Source organism: Scyliorhinus torazame, chromosome 19 (assembly GCF_047496885.1).
Source record: "Scyliorhinus torazame isolate Kashiwa2021f chromosome 19, sScyTor2.1, whole genome shotgun sequence".
Lineage (NCBI taxonomy): Eukaryota > Metazoa > Chordata > Chondrichthyes > Carcharhiniformes > Scyliorhinidae > Scyliorhinus > Scyliorhinus torazame.
Genome location: NC_092725.1, coordinates 76616469 through 76639301, shown reverse-complemented (window position 1 = coordinate 76639301; position 22833 = coordinate 76616469). Strand labels below are relative to the sequence as shown.

At 49.8% G+C, this 22833-nt stretch overlaps 1 protein-coding gene across 1 annotated transcript in view; it reads left to right on the top strand.

Annotated features, from left to right (window-relative positions):
* Positions 1 to 3797: 3797 nt before the first annotated feature.
* Positions 3798 to 22833, top strand: part of atxn10 (ataxin 10) — a 315724-nt gene continuing 296688 nt past the window's right edge. The window contains exons 1-2 of the mRNA XM_072484567.1: positions 3798 to 3956; positions 14023 to 14220. Coding sequence (XP_072340668.1) covers positions 3814 to 3956; positions 14023 to 14220 — 341 coding nt within the window. The 5' untranslated portion in view covers positions 3798 to 3813. The remainder of the gene's footprint in view (positions 3957 to 14022; positions 14221 to 22833) is intronic.

The window sequence follows — 22833 nt, the reverse complement described above, 5'->3', positions numbered from 1 at the left end:
TTCTCACCTGGACTTCCGACTCTGTAACTTACAGCCCTGGCTCCAGTTTGAATCCAGCAAACGGCTTAAAGGTTGGACCGTTATCCTTTACCTCGCATCGAGGATCTTTATGCTACATTGGCCGGTGGCTGCACATTTATGAAATTGGACATGAGCAACGCTCATCTACAGCTGGAGCTCGATAGGTCCTCACAGACGTATGTCATGATCAATACATATAAGGGTCTCTAAGAATACACCTGACTACCATTGGCATATCCTCAGCGTGCGCAGTCTTTCAGCGTGTACTGCGGGTTGCTGCAGTCTACTTAGACAATGTGCTAACCACGGAACCACAGACCAGAAGCATTTGTGTAACCTCGAAGTGGTGCTGCAACGCTTTTCTGAGTATGGGGTCCACCTGCACCACGCGAAGTGAGTGTTTCATGCAAAATAAGTCATCTACTTGGGTATCGAGTGGACCGAGATAGCCTGCACCCGCTCGGCGAGAAAGTGAGAGCCATCCAACTGGCCCCCATCCCGCAAGACACCATGATTTGGATTGGTCAATTATTATGGCAGATTCATTCTGAATTTGGGGACCATACTGTCCCCCACTTCCTTTGCTCCTCAAGAAGTCTTGGGGCGTGGAGCAAAGCCCAGGATGAGGCATTTCAAAAAGTGAAACGGCGGTTGTCCTCTTTGGGGGTGTTAACACATTTCGATCCTTCAATGCCACTGTTCGTCATATATGATGCAACGCAGTATGGGTTTAGAGTAGTCCGGTCTCACCGGATGAGCAAAGGCTGTGAACGTCCGATCGCCTATGTCTCCCAGACGCTGGCTGGGCTGAGCGCAAGTATGCTCAAACAGAAAAAGGTGTAGCGGTCATATTTGGGGTGACGAAATCTCATGAATAGATATGGCCACCATTTCTTTATCATCATGGATCACAAGCCTGTGCTGGGCCTCTTCCACGAAGCTGTTCTGAATTTTATGGACTCCTTGCCCGTCACTGTCATGTATTTGTGACTGGATGCAAATAGACCCCGATGCGGCATCAGGTGCTATACGGTGGCCAGCATCGACGGTTACCAGGCGAGTTGAAGGCTTTCTCCTTCAAGTTCTCAGAGTTGACAGTAGAAGACGGTGTCTTGTTGTAGGGCACAAGGGCTGTCATTCCGGTGACAGGCCAGAAAATCGTCATAAAGGACCTTCACAGCGGGCACCCAGGAGTGGCTAAAATGAAGATGTTGGCGAGAAGTTATGGCTGATGGCCGTGTTTGGACATGGATAGAGACGTTGGTGCAATAGTCCTCCATTTGTCAGGAGCACTGGAACCGAAGAGAGTCCAACATCCTCCATCTGCGTCTCCTTATCGGCCGTCGAGGGTGTCTTTGGAATTTTTTTTGGGGGGGGGGGGGGTGGTGCCATGACCCAAACGAGACTTATGTTCTTCAATCTTACTCAGTGTGGCCTCCCCATGTCCTTACTGAAGTTTATTTTGTGCTGGCTTTTATTTCAAGTAGTAGCCAAGCAAACATTGTGATAGCTACTAACAGAGAGAACGAATTGCTGTTGAATGGGGAATTGGAGTTTTGTTCCCCGATATTAGTCAGATGAGCAAATCATGGACAGCCCAGCCATAAAGAGGCCGGGATGAGAATGTGCCTTGTCCATTCCTCCTCCCCAGCTGCCCACTATTTATCAAGGACACTGCTCACCTTTATTTTTAAATTTAGAGTACCCAATTATTTTTTCTCCAATTAAGGGGCAATTTAGTGTGGCCAATCCACCTAACCTGCCCATTTTTGGGTTGTGGGGGTGAAACGTGAAACACACAGACACGGCAAGAATGTGCAAACTCCACACGGACAGTGACCCAGGGCCGGAATTCAAACCCGGGTCCTCAGCGTCGCAGTCCCAGTGCTAACCACTGCACCACAGACCGCCCAGGGCTTTGCTCACCTTATGGCGAGATTGTGGTCTGTTGCAGCCTGCAACAGACCACAATGAATTGTGACATATGCTCTGGCAAAGATCACAGAATGATCCAGGCAGTGGAAGCATTACTCAAGTACCCCAGTTTACTGCCAAATGACACTTTAAATTCCAGTATGGCTTTTATTAACTGCATACGGCCCACATGTACCTGGGTTGGGCACCAGTCATCAGCCAGGTGGTCAGCAAAGAGCCCTTGTCACTTATAGCTACTTTCTACTTTGCTATTGGGGCTCAAATGTAGCTGGAACAGACTGCCACATTATTAAGGCATCATCATTGCTGCCAGAAGACCAGGTCATGATATCATCATTGGCTGCCTTTGGTCACATGTCAGCTAGACTTTGAAGGAATTGAATTTTCTCTGGTCTTAAATTTACATGTAGCCCCTGCATCCTTTACCATGGGGAAGCCTGCAATTCTGTCAAGCTTGATCTGTATGTATTCAGCTCTCTTAGCAGGCAAAGTCTTGGTGGCTTTTTCTTTATATAACAGTGGTTAGTAAACTGGGAGATGTTGCAAAGATTGTCTGTTCCATCTGGAAGAAGCACGAGGTATAGAATATCATGTTCATAATCACTGGCAATGTCACCCTTGCCCTGCTTCAAGGTTGCTGCTGTGGCCCCAACAGGTGGCAAATTTCAGTGAACACCTCCTTGGTGAAGTGGAGGCATCAAACAGTTTCTCGCCAAGATTGAAGTTGCTCTTTGAAAACATTGGGTTGATTTGACCACCTCTGGCGAGCCCTTCTCCCCCTCCCTTCAAAGGGCTTGCTTATTCACTCTGTCATACTGTGGGCCCGGGTTGGGGGGGGGGGGGGGGAAGAGAGAAGAAATAAGCAGTCCGAGCAGAATTATGTACTTGTCACATTCCTCTCTGTGGACTTCAGCAGTTTAAAGAACCGTACAAACCCCAAAACACTTGTACAAACTCAGCAACCATGATGTGGAGATGCCAGCATTGGACTGGGGTGGGCACAGTAAGACGTCTTACAATATCAGGTTAAAGTCCAAAAGGTTTGTTTTGAATCACTGGCTTTCGGAGCACAGCTCCTTCCTCAGGTGAATCTGAGGAAGGAGCTGTGCTCCGAAAGCTATTGATTCGAAACAAACCCATTGGACTTCAACCTGGTGTTGTAAGACATCTTACAAAACTCAGCAACAGCCAGTAGAAAGTAATGGGCAATTAACCTGAAAGTCGGGGGCGGGGGGGGGGCTCTTTCTACTGACAAATGCACGTTCAGCAGCTGGGTGAGCGAAGAGTACAAGAATTGGCTGAAGTATTCAGGTTGAACGGCTGACCTCAAATTAGCTAATATAAAAGCAAATCACGGCGGATGCTGGAATCTGAAACAAAAACAGATAACACTGGACCATCTCAGCAAGTCTGACAGTACCTGTGGAGCGAAAAGGGAGCTGACGTTTCTAGTCTGGATGACTCTTTGTCAAAGCTTGTCAAATTAAGGACAATGGGGTCCACATATTTCTGCTGGGTGCTCCCAGCGCCCGCGCTGACAAATACTCTTTCCAAAACGGTGTCCAGTGCGGCCCTCACCAGAAACCTGCCTGAACCAGCGGCATCAACCGAATTTCGCCGCGCCATATCCCTTTACCTCTGTCCCACTCGCATCTTGGCCAGAATAGGCCCAGCGACCTGATGTCCCACCTACATCTGTTGATTGTGGTGACTGACCCCCTTCATTCAGAGTTCAACATCCGCGGTGAAGACTCAATTTGAAGAGGCCGCCTTCAAATCCCGCTGCCTTCCATTGGCTGCCGACGTCGTGCGTTTGCGTCGTGACGTCAGTCCCCAGCAGCTGCGGCGGGGAGCAAGATGGCGGCGCCCAGTCAGTCGCTGCCTGAATTAACAGCTCGGCTCAGCGAGATAGCCCGAAGCAGCCAAAGAGCGGACCTGGAGCTGGTTGCCATGACACCGATCCAGAGTTTGACCATCGCGTTCAGAGAACAACCGAATAGGTGCGTCAGTGAGTGGCTGCTCTAAATTACAGGGGGAACTGTTTCTGTGCTCAGGCTTCAATTAAAACGCAGGTGTCTGACTATAATAAGTGAAGATTTTTTTCCCCAGAAATAAAATGCTCCTAATCCGTTTGCCCAGAAGACTTTACCTTTCGGCTACATATATCTTTATCTGTGATTCATATCCCTGCCCCTCGCTTTAACGCCTATCTTACGCTTTCAAAAGGGTGAAGATTTTATAGGAAAAGTGCTGGGAAAACCTAATGGCACCGTTCGTCTTGAAATTGTTTCGCAGAGTAGCCATCCTTTTACTACCTCGACATTTGTTCAAGTTAAACACACCTTTGGAATGCTGTCAGTTGAATGTATCTTTTGTCTGGAAATACAGCCGAGCATTTAGTTAAAATAAATTGTTGGAAAACGAAGTAATTGAGATTTCTATATATTTCTCTGATAATATGAATCTTGAAAACCTGTTTTCTTCGGGATTACACATGCAGTGTTACAATGATAACACTTGTTTATAGAGCCCTTAACAAAACAAAATGCCTCAAGTTGACAAGAACAACAAAGTAATATTGGGATATGTCAGCAAAAACGTAATTAAACATATACAATTTAAGGAGACACAAGTAGAGAGGAGGAGGAAATGTTGGATTATTGGGACTAAACAATGGAAACCATGGCCACCCAACAGTGGAGTGAAGAAAATTGGGCATGCACAAAAGCCTAGAATTGAAGGAGAGTTCTGGTGCTGGAGGAGGCTACAGAGATCTTTTTGATGGGGGAAATTAACGTGTGGCCTAATTGGGAGCTAATGTGAGTGATAGGTAAATGAGACTTTAAGTTAGGATATAAAGTTGCCGGGCTTGAAAATTAATCATCGATTATCATAGAATTTACAGTGCAGAAGGAGGCCATTCGGCCCATCGAGTCTGCACTGGCTCTTGGAAAGAGCACCCTACCCAAGGTCCACACCTCCACCCTATCCCCATAACCTAGTAACCCCAACCAACACTAAGGGCAATACAGTGGGCTTCACATCTACCAATTTTGTTGGAGGTGAGTCATTTTCAAGCTTATATAATTCATAGAATTTACAGTGCAGAAGGAGGCCATTCAGCCCATCGAATCTGCACCGGCTCTTGGAAAAGGGCACCCTAATTAAGCCCACACCTCCACCCTATCCCCATAACCCAGTAACCCCACCTAACCTTTTTTGGACACTAAGGGCAATTTATTATGACCAATCCACTAACCTGCACATCTTTGGACTGTGGGAGGAAACCGGAGCGCCCGGAGGAAACCCACGCACACACGTGGAGGATGTGCAGACTCCGCACAGACAGTGACCCAAGCCGGAATCGAACCTGGGACCCTGGAGCTGTGAAGCAATTGTGCTATCCACAATGCTGCCGTGCTGCCTTAACGCTATGAGGAAAGATTGGATAGGCTGAGGTTGCTTTCCTTGGAATTGAGAAGGCTGAAAGGTGACCTAGTTGAGGGGCCTAGATAGAGCATAGTCAGAGATTCTGTTTCCCTTTGGATGAGCTCAAGTTTATGGAGGGTGGAAGATGGGAGGCTGGCTAAGAGAGCATTGAAATATTTGAGTCTTGAGATAACAGAGGTATTGGTGATGGTTTCATCCGAGGATAGGGGTAGTGCTACAGAGGTAGAATTAGATGTTCTATGCTGATGGAGAGGACGAGGGGTTGGAAGCTCAATTCATGGTCAAATTGGATGGCAAGGTTGCAAACAGTCTGGTTAAGCCTCAGAAACTGACTCTGGTGAGGGATGTTGTTGTGGCTAGGGAGTGGATTTTGTGGCAAATGATAAAGCATAAAGGCTTTGATTTTCTCATGTTTAATTAAAGGAACATTCTGCTCATCCAATACCGAAGAAGTAGCATGACCAATTAGAGGTAGGGATGATGGTGGTGAGTGTTATCAGTGCACATGCATGACATGTTTACATAAGGAGGAGCAGTAGCCACAGAATATTTCTGCCCTTTTGTTGTTGTTGAGAAACTAATTCAGTTTATCTTGCACAATCTTTGCACACGAGAAATGGGAGAGGCCACATCCGGAGGAAGGTACAATCAGAGGGAGCTTTAAACTTGAGAATTTGAAGCAGAGTGGGAATTCAGTGCAGAGCAGAAAGAGGTGCTCTTTACTTTTTCTCCTTTGTAACGATTAAATCTTCAGTGAGGGGTCGTGCCCTGCTGCAGCTGAGGCTACAATGGGAGAGTGCTGATTGGTAAGGTTGGTAAGTCTTTACAACTTTTAACACTTACAGTTTGAAAATACGTTTCGAGATTTATAATCTGTAAGGGCCATAATTGGTAGTAACGGGGAGGGAACGGAGCTGAGCAGAGCAGGAGAAATTCCAACAGCAGCCTGGGAAGGAAAGTGGTTTCACCGATTCACTGACTGAGTGTTCGGAACACTCGGCCCGGGGGGGGGGGGGGGGGGGGGGGGAATTTGAAAATGCACTTTAAATTACTGGTTATAAATTGCTTTCAGACTGAGGTAATAAGGAGAGATATTGAAAAAAGTTACAAAAAAATTAAAAATGTAAAAAATTAATACTAATTAAATAAAATAGAGATGGCAGGTCAAGTGATGTGCTGTTCCTGCTTGATGTGGGAGCTGGTGGACCCTATTGTGGGTCCCAGTTAGCACATCTGTAGTAAGTGTTGGTTGCTTGATGAGCTGGATTTGGAACTTTGGATGCTGCAACATATCAGGGAGGAGGAGAGGTACCTGGACACTGTGTTCCTTGAGGCAGTCACACTCCTTAAAATAACTCACTTAAATTCAGCCAGTGGCCAGGGACAAGTGTGTGTGGCTGCAAGTGAGGCAGGTAGAGGGATCCAGGAGGTAGGGTTGCAGCAACTTCAGCCCTTGTCCCTGTTCAACAGGTTTGAGATTCTTGCTTCCTGTGTCGACAGAAACTGGGACTGTAGGAAAGATGAGCAAACTGACTACAGCACCGTGGTAAAGGGAGCTATTCAAGTGGGGGGAGAGAAAATAAATGTAGTCGTAATTGGAGATAGTATAGTTAAGGGCATTGACACTGTTCTCTGTGACCAAGATCAAAAATCCTGAAGGTTGTGTTGCCTGCCTGGTGCTCGGGTTCAGAATACCTCATCTGGGCTGCAGAGGAACTTGGAGTAGAAGGGTAAAGCTCCAGTTGCCGTGGTTCACGTATATATCAATGACATAGGTTGAACAAGGACAAAGGTCTTACTACGGGAGTATGAACAGCTAGGAACTAAATTAAGATGCCGAACCAAAAAGGTAATTATCTCTGGATTACTACCTGAGCCACAAACTAATTGGCATAGGATCAATAAGGTTAAGGAGGTAAATCCGTGGCTCAAAGATTAATGTGGAAAAAAATGTTTTTTTTTCATTGCCACCAGTCTTGGGGAAGAGGGGACCTGTTCCGATGGGACGATTTTCATCTGAATCATGCTGGGACCAGAGTCCTGGTGAATTGCATAACTAGGGATATAGATAGGGCTTTAAACTAAATAGTGTGGGGGGGGGGGGGAGAGGGAGGGAGAGAGAGAGAGAGAGAGAGGGAGAGGGAGGGAGAGAGAGAGAGAGAGAGAGAGAGAGAGAGTGGATTCAGTTGTATGGAGAATCAGAAAAGTGCAGGTTAATGATGAGGACTTTAAACTAGTTAAAGGGCCCGAGGGCTCAGGAGAGGTTAGTAAAGTTTCCAGAACACATGACTTCAGACGGAGCAAACCTAAATGCACGCAGTATACAGAACAAGGTAAATGAGCTTGTTGCACACATTGAAATTGGTCGGGTACGATGTTGTGGGCATCACAGAGGTGTGGCTGCAAGGGGACCAGGGCTGGGATCTCAATATCCGAGGGTCTGTGTCCGATCGAAAGGACAGGCAGATGGGCAGGGTTTGCTTTGTTAGTAAGGAATGAAATTAAATCGATAGTAAGAAGCAATATAGGATCGGAAGACAGAGAATCTGTGTGGGTAGAGTTGAGGAATTGCAAAGGAAAAAAGACCCCGATGAGAGTTATGTGCAGGCCCCCTAGCAGTAGTCAGGGTGTGGGGTAGCAAATAAATCAGGATATAGAAAAGGCATATAAGAAAGGTAATATTACAATAATCATGGAGGACTTCAATATGCAAGTGGACTGGGAAAATCAGTTTGATAGCAGACCCCAAGAAAAGGAACTTGTGGAATGTCTACGAGATGGTTTTTTTTTAGAGCAGCTTGTGGTAGAACCCACTAGGGAACAAGCAATTCACAATTTGGTGATGTGTAATGAGGCAGAACTGATGAGGGAACTTAAGGTGAAGGAACCCTTGGAGGGCTGTGAGTACAATATGATAGAATTTACCCTGCAGTTTGAGAGGGAGAAGCTGGAATCAGATGTAATGGTATTACATCTGAATGAAGGTAACTACATTCAATTGGAATGAGGAAGGAGCTGGTTAGAGTTGATTGAAAGGGGAGCTTAGCAGGGAAAACAGTGGAACAGCAATGGCAGGAGTTTTTGGGGGATATTTGGGAGGCACAACAGAAATTCATCCCGAGGAGACGGAAACATGCTGAAGGAAGGACTGAAGGTTGCAAAGGCCAAATCACTGAGTGTCTTTAATACACAGATAGATAGAGTCTTGATCAATAGGGGGATCAGGGGTTATGGGGAGAAGGCATGAATGGGGTTGAGAAACATTTCAGTCATGATCGAATAGCGGAGCAGACTCGATGGGCCGGATGGCCTAATTATGCTTTTATGTCTTATGGTCCTCCAATGGACTAAACATTTGGATTTATTTTTTTATAAACATAGATTCCTATGATGTTTACGATAAGTCAGATAAAGTGCTGTTTTATAAGAACAGCCACACATAGCATTTAATACTCTTGATACATGTTTCTTTTCAGGCAAAGATTATGGGATATTTGGATTCTTGAAATTATTGTTTAGGTTGATCATCGGTGAGGCTTCCATATCAACACTACCTACTTAAAAATATAATGAACACAATGTTCCCATCTTTGTATGTGCTGTAAGCAGTCCCACTCACCTTAAATCTTTACTTTCCCCATCTCAAATGTTTTTCTTCCCTTTCTTTGTCAATCTACAGCTTTCTTTCTTTCACATCCTATCTATGTGCATTTGTGGGGAATGCCACACAAGATTCACTTATTCTGTAAGTCTTGTATTTTGTATGTGCTTCCTGATGCTGCTTTTAGTTTGTGCTTCTCTTGCTTTCTGTCATTCTTTATCAATTGGCTCAAAGTTAAATAGAAGTAAATTAGAACTGGAGATGGGAAATGTATGACTCTGAAGTGAGGAACATAGCTAGAAAATGAACAGTTGAGAAAGCACATACATTGACCGACCAATCCTGAATGAGTTAGGAAAATATACAGATTGAAAAAAAAATAAAACAATGGCATTGTTTTTTAAAATATATATTTTTGTGCCCTTTAATCCACAACTTTTTTTCTCTGGAATCAAAATTTCATGTTTCACTAACTTAATTACAGTTGCACATTTAATTGTGTTTTGTACCTTCAAATAAAGTTTTTCTTCATTTAAATTAATCTATCAAGAATCAACTGTATCAAAAGTTTGTTTTGACTGGATACTTTCCTCCGAACAGGTGAAGGGAGTTACCGACCACACATGTATTGTGGGGAAAAAAAATCCCAATCTTGGTCTCAAATGGGAGATCCCTTACTTTTAAACTGTGCTCCCCACTTCTAGTCTCTCCCACAAGGGGAAACATCCTCTCAGCAGCCATCCTGTCAATTTCCCCCTCTGGATTTAATATGTTTTAACAAGATCACTCTTATTCTTCTAAGCTCTGATGGATACAGGCTCAATCTGTTCAACCTTTCCTCCTAAGATAACCCATTCATCCCAGAAGGAATCAATCAAATGAACCTTCTCTGAATTGTTTCTAATGCCATTATAGCATTTCTCAAGTAAGGAGAACAAAACTGTACACAGAATTCATGATGTGGTCTCACCAATGCCCTATATCAGTGTTTTTCAAACTTCTTTCCCAGGACCCACTTTTGCCAACCGGCCATCCTTCGTGACCCATGCCGACTGACCTTTGTGACCCACGCCAACCGACCTTGTAAGAAAATGATTCCTATTCACAGTCCTCTTGTCTTGCTTGCCAGTAGCTAGGAAATTAAAGAAGCTATCCTCTGTGATTTGACGCCAAAAGTACGTACATACAGGGCGCTTGATGTCAAGTGTAGGTGGAGGGCACGTGACCTGCTCACTGCTGCCCCTTCTGGTGGTAGACTGCACACAGCCTCCTTTCCTTCTCATTTAAAAGGCAGCAGCGGCCGCCATTATCCACAAAAATGCCAGTAGCGGCAGTTGTGCGCTTCTCCTGCAATCAGGACCACCTCGGGAATGCAATCGATCATTCTGCAGCTATCCTGACACCTGCCCGTGACCCATCCGTGGATTACGATCCGCAATTTGAAAAACTCTGCCCTTTATAATTGTAGCTAAAATTCCCTACTTTCATGTTCCATTCACATTACAATAAATGGCGGCATTCTGTTTGCTTTCCTAGTCACTTGGTGTACCTGCATGCTAACGTTTTGTGATTCATGTACCAGGGCATCTAGGGCTCTTTGTACTGCAGAGTTCTGCAGACTTTCTCCAATTAAATAATATGCTGCTTTACCTTTATTCATGTGAAAGTGGACAACTTCATATTTACCCACATTGTACTCTATCTGCCAATTTTTTGCCCATTCATTTAACCTATCTAAATACCTTTGTGAAGACGACATAAAGAGGCAACAATTTAATTTCCTACCTATTTTTGTGTCGTCAACATATTTAGCATCCAAACAATCAGCTCCTTCAGCAAGTCATTTATATAGTTTGTAAATAGTTGAAGTCCCAGCATTGATCTCTGTAGCACTCTACTGATTACAGCATGTTAACCAGAAAATTACTCCGACTACTCTCTGTTTTGTCATGTAAGAGTACCTTTAAGAAATGGGTGTTTATAAATGGGTGTGTATATAAATATCTGTAGTGAGAGTACCTTTAAGAAATGGGTGTTTACTACTGCAGAGATGTCAGAGAGTGGGTGGAACTGGGCTGTCTGTCAGCTTTTTACTTTCGCTTTAAGCTGTTTGCTGCAGTGTGTGTTTTAGTTTCGTTTTCAGAGCTGGATAGCTGCAGTCACAGCCAGAAAGTGTATGAATCGCTTTCTGTAATCTAAAGATTGTAAATCGATCCTGGTGATTTAAAACTAATAATAGTAGCGACTTTAACAGGATGTGCTTCTGGTAAAAGGTGTTTTAAGTCGTATGGATGTCAAAAGGAAAGCTTAAAGGTTTACTTAGTGTTGTATTCTTTAGGGGTTGTATTTGAATTAATGGTTGCTAAGATGTTCACTATGTTTTGAAAAGGTTAACTTGAGTTCATAGAATAAACATTGTTTCGCTTTAAAAAAAATACTTTTCCATTTCTGCTGTACCACACCTGTAGAGTGGACCATGTGCTCCCCATACCACAATCTATTAAAAGTTGTGGGTGAACTCCATGATACACTTTGGGGTTCTCTAAACCCTGGCCCATAACAGTTTCCTGTTACCCAACAAATATCTATCCATATAAGTTTCCCCAACACAATTCATAGAATTTACAGTGCAGAAGGAGGCCATTCGGCCCATCGTGTCTACACCAGCCCTTAGAAAGAGCACCCTAACCCAAACCCTACCAAGCCCACACCTCCACCCTCCCCGTAACCCAGTAACCCCACCCAATCTTTTTGAACACTAAGGGCAATTTAGCATGGCCAATCCACCTAACCTGCACATCTTTGGACTGTGGGAGGAAACCGGAGCACCCGGAGGAAACCCACGCAGTCACAGGGAGAACGTGCAGACTCCTCATCAATCGTGACCCAAGCTGGGAATCGAACCTGGGACCCTGGAGCTGTGAAGCAACTGTGCTAACCACTATGTTACCATGTTGCCTCAATCTTTTCTGGTTTAATAACTTTCCTTTCTGGCTTTTCGACTACGTGGGGCATTTCCCTCACTATCTCTTTCTCTGCCCTGGGACTTCTCTGGTCCCTGTTTAATTCTGGGATATTCTGCAAATTTATTTTAAACTCTATTAGCCCTTCCTGGACCTCTTTTCACGTTATTGGCTTGGTTTTAGCCTCATTACATTCAAGCAGCACTCGCTCAATGGTTCTGGGTTTTATTTCACCCTTTGGGCTTCGGAACATTCCCCACCCTTCTGCACTCCTGCAGATTTCTGCTGGTTGACATTGGCCTCTTTTTTTTTTACACTGGCTCACTTTGCCAGCCAAAACATTTTCTGAAAAGATAAAATAAATGCCAGAAGCTCACTGGGAGTTTCTGACTCGGCCACAGAGTGCCATGCCCTCCAAGGGTTAGATTTCTGTAGTGAGAGTGTCTGCCTGCCCTGCCATGCTTCAGGGGCATCCTTCAGGAGACTACCAATATGGTTCCTTATATGTTTTAAGCTTTCCTTGCAATCTCCGGCACTCAGCCTGGAATGGCCTTTTTGTTAATAGAGGGAACCATACTGGTCTCTGGGTATTCTTTTAAGATGCAGGAGGACACCTCCCATCCTCCTTTTGTGTTTTCTTTTCTGGGTTGGTGGCTTTTCTTATCTAGTTTATCATTCCACTGTTCACGGGAATGGTTTAGAAAGAGTCTGTCAGGGTTTCCAGATCTATGGGTGAGATCGTAGCTGTTACTGCTGTATTCCCTAGTTGTAAGGATTCTCTGCTCCTCCAAGTATGCCCTCGGGCTGGAGGATAAGCAGTTTTTAAATTCCTCTAACAATATCAACTCCTGTAATCCCCCCTAGATATGTGGGATTCTTAGGGACCTTAGAGATCAACCAAACGTGATTTGCTTTAACTGTTTGGGCTTGAGGCAGGTTTGTGTGGGTTTCATTTGAGTGTTCTGGAATTGCTGGTGATATGCCTTCAGGATAGGATGGCAGCCTTGGTCGGCTAATTAATCATGGCCAAATCAGGAGTCAGCATGGAGTAGACCTTGAGTTCCTCCTGTCAGCTACCGATACCCGATGACCATTTTAGTTACCTTGATGTTTTCTGAAAAGTTGAGAAAAATGACTCCATGTCACTCATCAAATTTGGGAATGAATCTAGCATACTTGAATGCCTCAGAGAGTCGTTTTGGGAATGGAAGTGCTACCTGGTAGAGAGAGTTTCCGCTCTCGCGCGCTCTCTCTACTTAAATGCTAACTGCATTTTGAGCTTTTCCAGCTTGAATTTGGCTAGGCGAGGGGATTTGGAGTCATGGTTGAGCACTTCATCTATCTATTTGATTGGAGATGTGAGATTCAAACGTTCTACCAATAACGTTTGGGATCAGTTCACTTCTCACCTTAACTGGATAACTTTAACTAGCTACAGCTTTCAGTTGCTCTATTATAAGGGATGCTAATGTTTCACCATTCAGATCTTGCGTGACCATATCTGGTCATCATAAATTGCCATTCTTTTAGTGTTGGAGAAAAATAATTTGCTATTCATAACTCCTCAGCAAACCCGAGATGGGTTGAGCTCAGAGTGTGGCCTGCATGTCAGATAAGTCCTGCTTGCTTTTTCCCCACTTACCTCCCTGAACTCTGACTGCAGGACCACAACCCTCTGTTATTGTTTATACCAATGTGGACCATGACTGCAGCCTGTTCACCCTCACTTGGGGTGCTTTGCATTCACTCTGTGATATCCTTGACCCTGGCACCAGGGAGGCAACACCATCCTGGATTCATGTCTGCGACTGCAGAAACACCTGACTGTTGTGCTAATTATCAATGGGAGTGATCCTTAGCAAACAGATTTCCCCAAATGTTCAGATGCTCAGAGATGTAGATTTGCATATTACTCATGTTTAGGAATAGACACTGAGATGCATTTGAAGTACAGTGTGATCTGTTGAGGAGCATTTGATTGCTTCGTTTGTGCTATATTTCAGTTACTTGCCTGTATTTAGGATGTGTCTGACTTTTAGATTTTCTTTGCAGGGAAGAGGCAACACAGTCTTTATTTGAAAGTTTTGTACACATCCTAACAAGACAGTTGGCTGAGATAGAGATGTTCACTGACAATCCTGACAGTAATGGGAATGGACAACTTGAAGCCTGTTTGCGGCTCACTGCTGAGTGCTTCCGATGTCTCAGAAATGCCTGTATACAATGTGGCAAGAACCAGTCTCATGGAAGGTAATTAAAGCTTATGTTCTTTTTGTTACAGAATGATGTGTAACTAATGCAATGGCGCATCATGTAGGAGAGAAAATGTGTGATTTAAAAAAATAAATTTTTATTCCAAACAATACAAAAATGTTCACATACACATAAAAAAACACTTCAGATATAATACAAACAGTTTGTCAATTTTTGTTTTTACCAACTAACTATAACCCCAAAACCTAAGATGCCCTAGCTGCCCCCCCTAAATCTCCCAAAACCCTTCCACCAACCCCCGATCGCGTGTTTCATTTTTTCTAATCGCAGAAATTCTGCCAAATTCCCCATCCATGCCCTAGGTGCCGACCTCCATCTAAGCAGCACTCATCGCTGGGCTATCAGAGAGGCGAAGGACAAGACATCAGCCCTCTTCCCCTCAGAAACTCCGGCAAGTCCGACACCCCAAAAATCGCCACCAATATACACTGCTCCAGCCTAATCTCCACGATTTCCAACGTGGTCTCAAAGAACGAGATCCAGAACTCAACCAATTTTGGGCAGGACCAGAACATGTGAGAGTGGTTCACCCCTTGAACACCGTTCACACCTATTCTCTACATTGGATTGGATTGGTTTATTGTCGCGTGTACTAAGGTACAATGAAAAGTATTGTTCTGTGTGCAGCTCAGACAGATCATTCCATACACGAAAAGAAAATACATAATAGGGCAAACATAAAATGCACAATGTAAATACATAGACACAGGCATCAGGTGAAGAACACAGGAGTGTACTACTACTCAGTAGAAAAGATGCATTAAGAGATCAGATCCATCCATCAGTCCATAAGAGGGTCATTTAGGAGTCTGGTAACAGCATGGAAGAAGCTGTTTTATAATCTGTTAGTGCGTGTTCCCAGACTTTTGTAGAACCACTCATGCTCGCTCTCGTCAGGTGTGCCCTATGGACGCTTTAGGCAGGTGCGCTCTACATAGATACATAGAAGATGGGAGCAGGAGGAGGCCTTTTGGCCCTTCGAGCCTGCTCTGCCATTCATCACGATCATGGCTGATCATCCAACTCAATAGCCTGCTTTCTCCCCATAGCCTTTGATCCCATTCTCCCCAAGTGCTATATCTAGCCGCCTCTTGAATATATTCAAAGTTTTAGCATCAACTGCTTCCTGTGGTAATGAATTCCTCAGGCTCACCACTCTTTGTGGGAAGAAATGTCTCCTTATATCTGTCCGGAATGCTTTACCCTGAATCCTCAGACTGTGACTCCTGGACACACCCATCATTGGCAACACCTTCCCTGCATCTACCCTGTCTAGTCCCGTTAAAATTTTATAAGTCTTTATGAGATCCACCCCTCAGTCTTCTGAACTCCAGCGAGAACAATCCTAACCTAGTCAATCTCTCCTCATATGATAGTCCCGCCATCTCTGGAATCAGTCTGGTTAAACCTTCGCTGCACTCCCTCGAGAGCAAGAACATCCTTTCTCAGAGAAGGAGACCAAAACTGCACACAATCCTCCAGGTGTGGCCTCGCCAAGGCCCTGTATAATTGCAGCAACACATCCCTGCTTCGAGACTCGAAACCGCTCGCAATGAAGGCCAACATACCATTAGCCTTCTTTACCGCCTGCTGCACCTGCATGCTTACCTTCAACGACTATTGCGCAAGGACACCCAGGTCCCGCTGCACATTCCCCTCTCCCATTTTATAACCATTCAGGTAGTAATCTGCCTTCCTGTTTTTGCTTCCAAAGTGAATAACCTCACACCTATCCAAATTATACTGCATCTGCCATTGACTTGCCCACTCGCCCAACCTGTCCAGATCATGCTGTAGGATCCCTGCATCCTCGTCACAATTCACCCTCCCACCTAACTTGGTATCATCTGCAAACTTTGAGATGTTACATTTTGTTCCCTCATCCAAATCATTAATAAAAATTGTGAATAGCTGGGGTCCCAGCACTGATCCCTGTGGTACCCCACTAGTTACTGCCTGCCAAGTTGAAAAGGACCCATTAATCCCTACTCTTTGTTTCCTCTCTGCCAACAAGTTTTCTATCCACCTCAATACATTTCCCCCAATCCCATGCGCTTTAATTTTACACAATAATCACTTATGCGGGACTTTGTCGAACGCCTTCTGAAAGTCCAAATATACCACATCGACTGGCTACCCCTTGTCAACTGTACTGGTTACATTTTCAAAGAATTCCAACAGATTTGTCAAGCATGATTTTCCCTTCATAAATCCATGCTGACTCTGACTGATCCTGCTACTGGTTTCTAAATGTTCCGCTATAAAGTCCTTGATAATGGATTCAAGCATTTTCCACACTACCGATGTTAGGCTTAATTCCCTGCTTTCTCTCTACCTCCCTTTTTGAATATCGGAGTGACGTGAGCTACACTCCAATCTGCAGGGACAGTTCCAGAGTCTATAGAATCGTGGAAGATGACCACCAATGCATCCACTATTTCCAGAGCCACCTCCTTAAGCACTCTGGGATGCAGATTCTCAGGCTCTGGGGATTTATCCGCCTTCAATCCCATCAACTTTCCCAGCACCATTTCTCTATAAATGTTGACCTCCCTCACTAAACCTTTCATTTTCCAACATTTCTGTCCTCTTTGTGTCCTCTTTTGTGAAGACAGAACCAAAGTATGTATTCAATTTCTCAGCCATTTCTTTGTCCCTTATTATGCATTCTCCTGTTTCTGTCTGTCGGGGGCCTACATTTCTCTTTGCCAATCTCTTTCTCTTCACATATCTATAGAAACTCTTAGTATCAGTCTTTAAGTTCCCTGCAATCTTCCTTTCGTACTGTACTTTCCCCTTCTTAATCAATCCCTTTGTCCTTCTTTGATAATTCTAAACTGCTCCCAATCCTCAGACCTATTATTTTTCTTGGCCAATCTGTATGCTTCTTCCTTGGATTGAATACTATTTCTAATTTCCTTTGTAAGCCCTGGATTGGCCCTCTTACCCCCTTTGCTTTTCAGCCAGACAGGAATGAACAGTTGCTGTAGTTCCCCCATGCATTCCTTGAATATTTGCCATTGTCTATCCACTGTCATCACTTTAAGTAACTCTTCCCAATCTATCAAGGCCAACTCACGCCTTATATCTTCATAGTTCCCTTTATTAAGATTCAGCACCCTAGTCTCCGAATCAACTACTTCATTCTCCAACTTGATAAAAAATTCTACCATGTCATGGTCGCTCATCCCCAAGGAGTCTCGAACAGCCAGATTGGCAACGATTCCCTTCTCATTACACAGTACCCAGTCTAAGGTGGCCTGCTCTTTAGTTGGTTCCTCCACATATTGGTCAAGAAAAACTATCCTGTATACACTCCAGGCATTCCTCCTCTACGGCATTGTGGCTAATTTGATTTACCCAATCTATGTGAAGATTAAAATCACCCATGATCACCGATATTCCCTTATTACATGCATCTCTAATTTTGTGTTTAATGCCATTCCCAACCTCACCACTGTAGTTTGGGGGTCTATACATGACGCCCACTAATGCTTTTTGCCCCATGGTATTTCTCAACTCGACCCATACAGATTCCACATTGTCAGAGCTAATATCCTTTCTCACTACTGTGTTAATTTCCTCTTTAACCAGCAGTACCACGCCACCACCTTTTCGTTTATGGCTGTCCTTCCTAAATACTGAAAACCCTGGCACATTCAGTTCCCATCCCTGGTCACCCTGCAGCCATGACTCCGTAATCCCAATTATATCATACCCATTTATATCTATCTGCGCGATTAGTTCATCCACCTTATTGCAAACGCTCCATGCATTAAGGCACAGAGCCTTTAAGTTTGTCTTTTTCACATTTTGTCTTGCTCCCAATATTTTTTTCTGTTGCCCTGTTTGAATTTTGCCCTTGGTTTCTCCACCTATCGCTTTTCTTATTCACTTTTCTACCTTTTGTTTTTGTCCTTGCTCCCTCTTTCTCTGACTCCTTGCATAGGTTCCCACCCCCCTAACATATTAATTTAAACCCTCCCCAACTCTATGGACGCTCTAGTCAGGTGCGCTCTGTGGACGCTTTAGTCAGGTGCGCTCTGTGGACGCTCTAGTCAGGTGCGCTCTATGGACGCTCTAGTCAGGTGCACTCTATGAACGCTCTGGTTGGGTGCGCTCTATGAACGCTCTGGTCGGGTGCGCCCTATGAATGCCCTGGTCAGGTGCGCTCTGTGGACGCTCTAGTCAGGTGCGCTCTATGGACGCCCTAGTCAGGTGCGCCCTATGGACGCTCTGGTCGGGTGCGCCCTGTGGACGCTCTGGTCGGGTGCGCCCTATGGACGCTCTGGTCCGGTGCGCCCTATGTACGCTCTGGTCGGGTGCGCCCTATGTACGCTCTGGTCGGGTGCGCCCTATGGACGCTCTTGTCGGGTGCGCCCTATGGACGCTCTAGTCGGGTGCGCCCTATGGACGCTCTAGTCGGGTGCGCCCTATGGACGCTCTAGTCGGGTGCGCCCTATGGACGTTCTAGTCGGGTGCGTCCTCTGGACGCTCTAGTCGGGTGCGTCCTCTGGACGCTCTAGTCGGGTGCGTCCTCTGGACGCTCTAGTCGGGTGCGTCCTCTGGACGCTCTAGTAGGGTGCGCCCTCTGGACGCTCCAGTCGGGTGCGCCCTCTGGACGCTCCAGTCGGGTGCGCCCTCTGGACGCTCCAGTCGGGTGCGCCCTCTGGACGCTCCAGTCGGGTGCGCCCTCTGGACGCTCCAGTCGGGTGCGCCCTCTGGACGCTCCAGTCGGGTGCGCCCTCTGGACGCTCCAGTCGGGTGCGCCCTCTGGACGCTCCAGTCGGGTGCGCCCTCTGGACGCTCCAGTCGGGTGCGCCCTCTGGACGCTCCAGTCGGGTGCGCCCTCTGGACGCTCCAGTCGGGTGCGCCCTCTGGACGCTCCAGTCGGGTGCGCCCTCTGGACGCTCCAGTCGGGTGCGCCCTCTGGACGCTCCAGTCGGGTGCGCCCTCTGGACGCTCCAGTCGGGTGCGCCCTCTGGACGCTCCAGTCGGGTGCGCCCTCTGGACGCTCCAGTCGGGTGCGCCCTCTGGACGCTCCAGTCGGGTGCGCCCTCTGGACGCTCCAGTCGGGTGCGCCCTCTGGACGCTCCAGTCGGGTGCGCCCTCTGGACGCTCCAGTCGGGTGCGCCCTCTGGACGCTCCAGTCGGGTGCGCCCTCTGGACGCTCCAGTCGGGTGCGCCCTCTGGACGCTCCAGTCGGGTGCGCCCTCTGGACGCTCCAGTCGGGTGCGCCCTCTGGACGCTCCAGTCGGGTGCGCCCTCTGGACGCTCCAGTCGGGTGCGCCCTCTGGACGCTCCAGTCGGGTGCGCCCTCTGGAGGCTCCAGTCGGGTGCGCCCTCTGGAGGCTCCAGTCGGGTGCGCCCTCTGGAGGCTCCAGTCGGGTGCGCCCTCTGGACGCTCCAGTCGGGTGCGCCCTCTGGACGCTCCAGTCGGGTGCGCCCTCTGGACGCTCCAGTCGGGTGCGCCCTCTGGACGCTCCAGTCGGGTGCGCCCTCTGGACGCTCCAGTCGGGTGCGCCCTCTGGACGCTCCAGTCGGGTGCGCCCTCTGGACGCTCCAGTCGGGTGCGCCCTCTGGAGGCTCCAGTCGGGTGCGCCCTCTGGAGGCTCCAGTCGGGTGCGCCCTCTGGACGCTCCAGTCGGGTGCGCCCTCTGGACGCTCCAGTCGGGTGCGCCCTCTGGACGCTCCAGTCGGGTGCGCCCTCTGGACGCTCCAGTCGGGTGCGCCCTCTGGACGCTCCAGTCGGGTGCGCCCTCTGGACGCTCCAGTCGGGTGCGCCCTCTGGACGCTCCAGTCGGGTGCGCCCTCTGGACGCTCCAGTCGGGTGCGCCCTCTGGACGCTCCAGTCGGGTGCGCCCTCTGGACGCTCCAGTCGGGTGCGCCCTCTGGGCGCTCCAGTCGGGTGCGCCCTCTGGGCGCTCGAGTCGGGTGCGCCCTCTGGACGCTCGAGTCGGGTGCGCCCTCTGGACGCTCCAGTCGGGTGCGCCCTCTGGACGCTCCAGTCGGGTGCGCCCTCTGGACGCTCGAGTCGGGTGCGCCCTCTGGACGCTCGAGTCGGGTGCGCCCTCTGGACGCTCGAGTCGGGTGCGCCCTCTGGACGCTCGAGTCGGGTGCGCCCTCTGGACGCTCCAGTCGGGTGCGCCCTCTGGACGCTCGAGTCGGGTGCGCCCTCTGGACGCTCCAGTCGGGTGCGCCCTCTGGACGCTCGAGTCGGGTGCGCCCTCTGGACGCTCCAGTCGGGTGCGCCCTCTGGACGCTCCAGTCGGGTGCGCCCTCTGGACGCTCGAGTCGGGTGCGCCCTCTGGACGCTCCAGTCGGGTGCGCCCTCTGGACGCTCGAGTCGGGTGCGCCCTCTGGACGCTCGAGTCGGGTGCGCCCTCTGGACGCTCGAGTCGGGTGCGCCCTCTGGACGCTCCAGTCGGGTGCGCCCTCTGGACGCTCCAGTCGGGTGCGCCCTCTGGACGCTCCAGTCGGGTGCGCCCTCTGGACGCTCCAGTCGGGTGCGCCCTCTGGACGCTCCAGTCGGGTGCGCCCTCTGGACGCTCCAGTCGGGTGCGCCCTCTGGACGCTCCAGTCGGGTGCGCCCTCTGGACGCTCCAGTCGGGTGCGCCCTCTGGAGGCTCCAGTCGGGTGCGCCCTCTGGACGCTCCAGTCGGGTGCGCCCTCTGGACGCTCCAGTCGGGTGCGCCCTCTGGACGCTCCAGTCGGGTGCGCCCTCTGGACGCTCCAGTCGGGTGCGCCCTCTGGACGCTCCAGTCGGGTGCGCCCTCTGGACGCTCCAGTCGGGTGCGCCCTCTGGACGCTCCAGTCGGGTGCGCCCTCTGGACGCTCCAGTCGGGTGCGCCCTCTGGACGCTCCAGTCGGGTGCGCCCTCTGGACGCTCCAGTCGGGTGCGCCCTCTGGACGCTCCAGTCGGGTGCGCCCTCTGGACGCTCCAGTCGGGTGCGCCCTCTGGACGCTCGAGTCGGGTGCGCCCTCTGGACGCTCGAGTCGGGTGCGCCCTCTGGACGCTCGAGTCGGGTGCGCCCTCTGGACGCTCGAGTCGGGTGCGCCCTCTGGACGCTCGAGTCGGGTGCGGCCTCTGGACGCTCGAGTCGGGTGCGGCCTCTGGACGCTCGAGTCGGGTGCGCCCTCTGGACGCTCGAGTCGGGTGCGGCCTCTGGACGCTCGAGTCGGGTGCGCCCTCTGGACGCTCGAGTCGGGTGCGGCCTCTGGACGCTCGAGTCGGGTGCGCCCTCTGGACGCTCGAGTCGGGTGCGCCCTCTGGACGCTCGAGTCGGGTGCGCCCTCTGGACGCTCGAGTCGGGTGCGCCCTCTGGACGCTCGAGTCGGGTGCGCCCTCTGGACGCTCGAGTCGGGTGCGCCCTCTGGACGCTCGAGTCGGGTGCGCCCTCTGGACGCTCGAGTCGGGTGCGCCCTCTGGACGCTCGAGTCGGGTGCGCCCTCTGGACGCTCGAGTCGGGTGCGCCCTCTGGACGCTCGAGTCGGGTGCGCCCTCTGGACGCTCGAGTCGGGTGCGCCCTCTGGACGCTCGAGTCGGGTGCGCCCTCTGGACGCTCGAGTCGGGTGCGCCCTCTGGACGCTCGAGTCGGGTGCGCCCTCTGGACGCTCGAGTCGGGTGCGCCCTCTGGACGCTCGAGTCGGGTGCGCCCTCTGGACGCTCGAGTCGGGTGCGCCCTCTGGACGCTCGAGTCGGGTGCGCCCTCTGGACGCTCGAGTCGGGTGCGCCCTCTGGACGCTCGAGTCGGGTGCGCCCTCTGGACGCTCGAGTCGGGTGCGCCCTCTGGACGCTCGAGTCGGGTGCGCCCTCTGGACGCTCGAGTCGGGTGCGCCCTCTGGACGCTCGAGTCGGGTGCGCCCTCTGGACGCTCGAGTCGGGTGCGCCCTCTGGACGCTCGAGTCGGGTGCGCCCTCTGGACGCTCGAGTCGGGTGCGCCCTCTGGACGCTCGAGTCGGGTGCGCCCTCTGGACGCTCGAGTCGGGTGCGCCCTCTGGACGCTCGAGTCGGGTGCGCCCTCTGGACGCTCGAGTCGGGTGCGCCCTCTGGACGCTCGAGTCGGGTGCGCCCTCTGGACGCTCGAGTCGGGTGCGCCCTCTGGACGCTCGAGTCGGGTGCGCCCTCTGGACGCTCGAGTCGGGTGCGCCCTCTGGACGCTCGAGTCGGGTGCGCCCTCTGGACGCTCGAGTCGGGTGCGCCCTCTGGACGCTCGAGTCGGGTGCGCCCTCTGGACGCTCGAGTCGGGTGCGCCCTCTGGACGCTCGAGTCGGGTGCGCCCTCTGGACGCTCGAGTCGGGTGCGCCCTCTGGACGCTCCAGTCGGGTGCGCCCTCTGGACGCTCGAGTCGGGTGCGCCCTCTGGACGCTCCAGTCGGGTGCGCCCTCTGGACGCTCCAGTCGGGTGCGCCCTCTGGACGCTCCAGTCGGGTGCGCCCTCTGGACGCTCCAGTCGGGTGCGCCCTCTGGACGCTCCAGTCGGGTGCGCCCTCTGGACGCTCCAGTCGGGTGCGCCCTCTGGACGCTCCAGTCGGGTGCGCCCTCTGGACGCTCCAGTCGGGTGCGCCCTCTGGACGCTCCAGTCGGGTG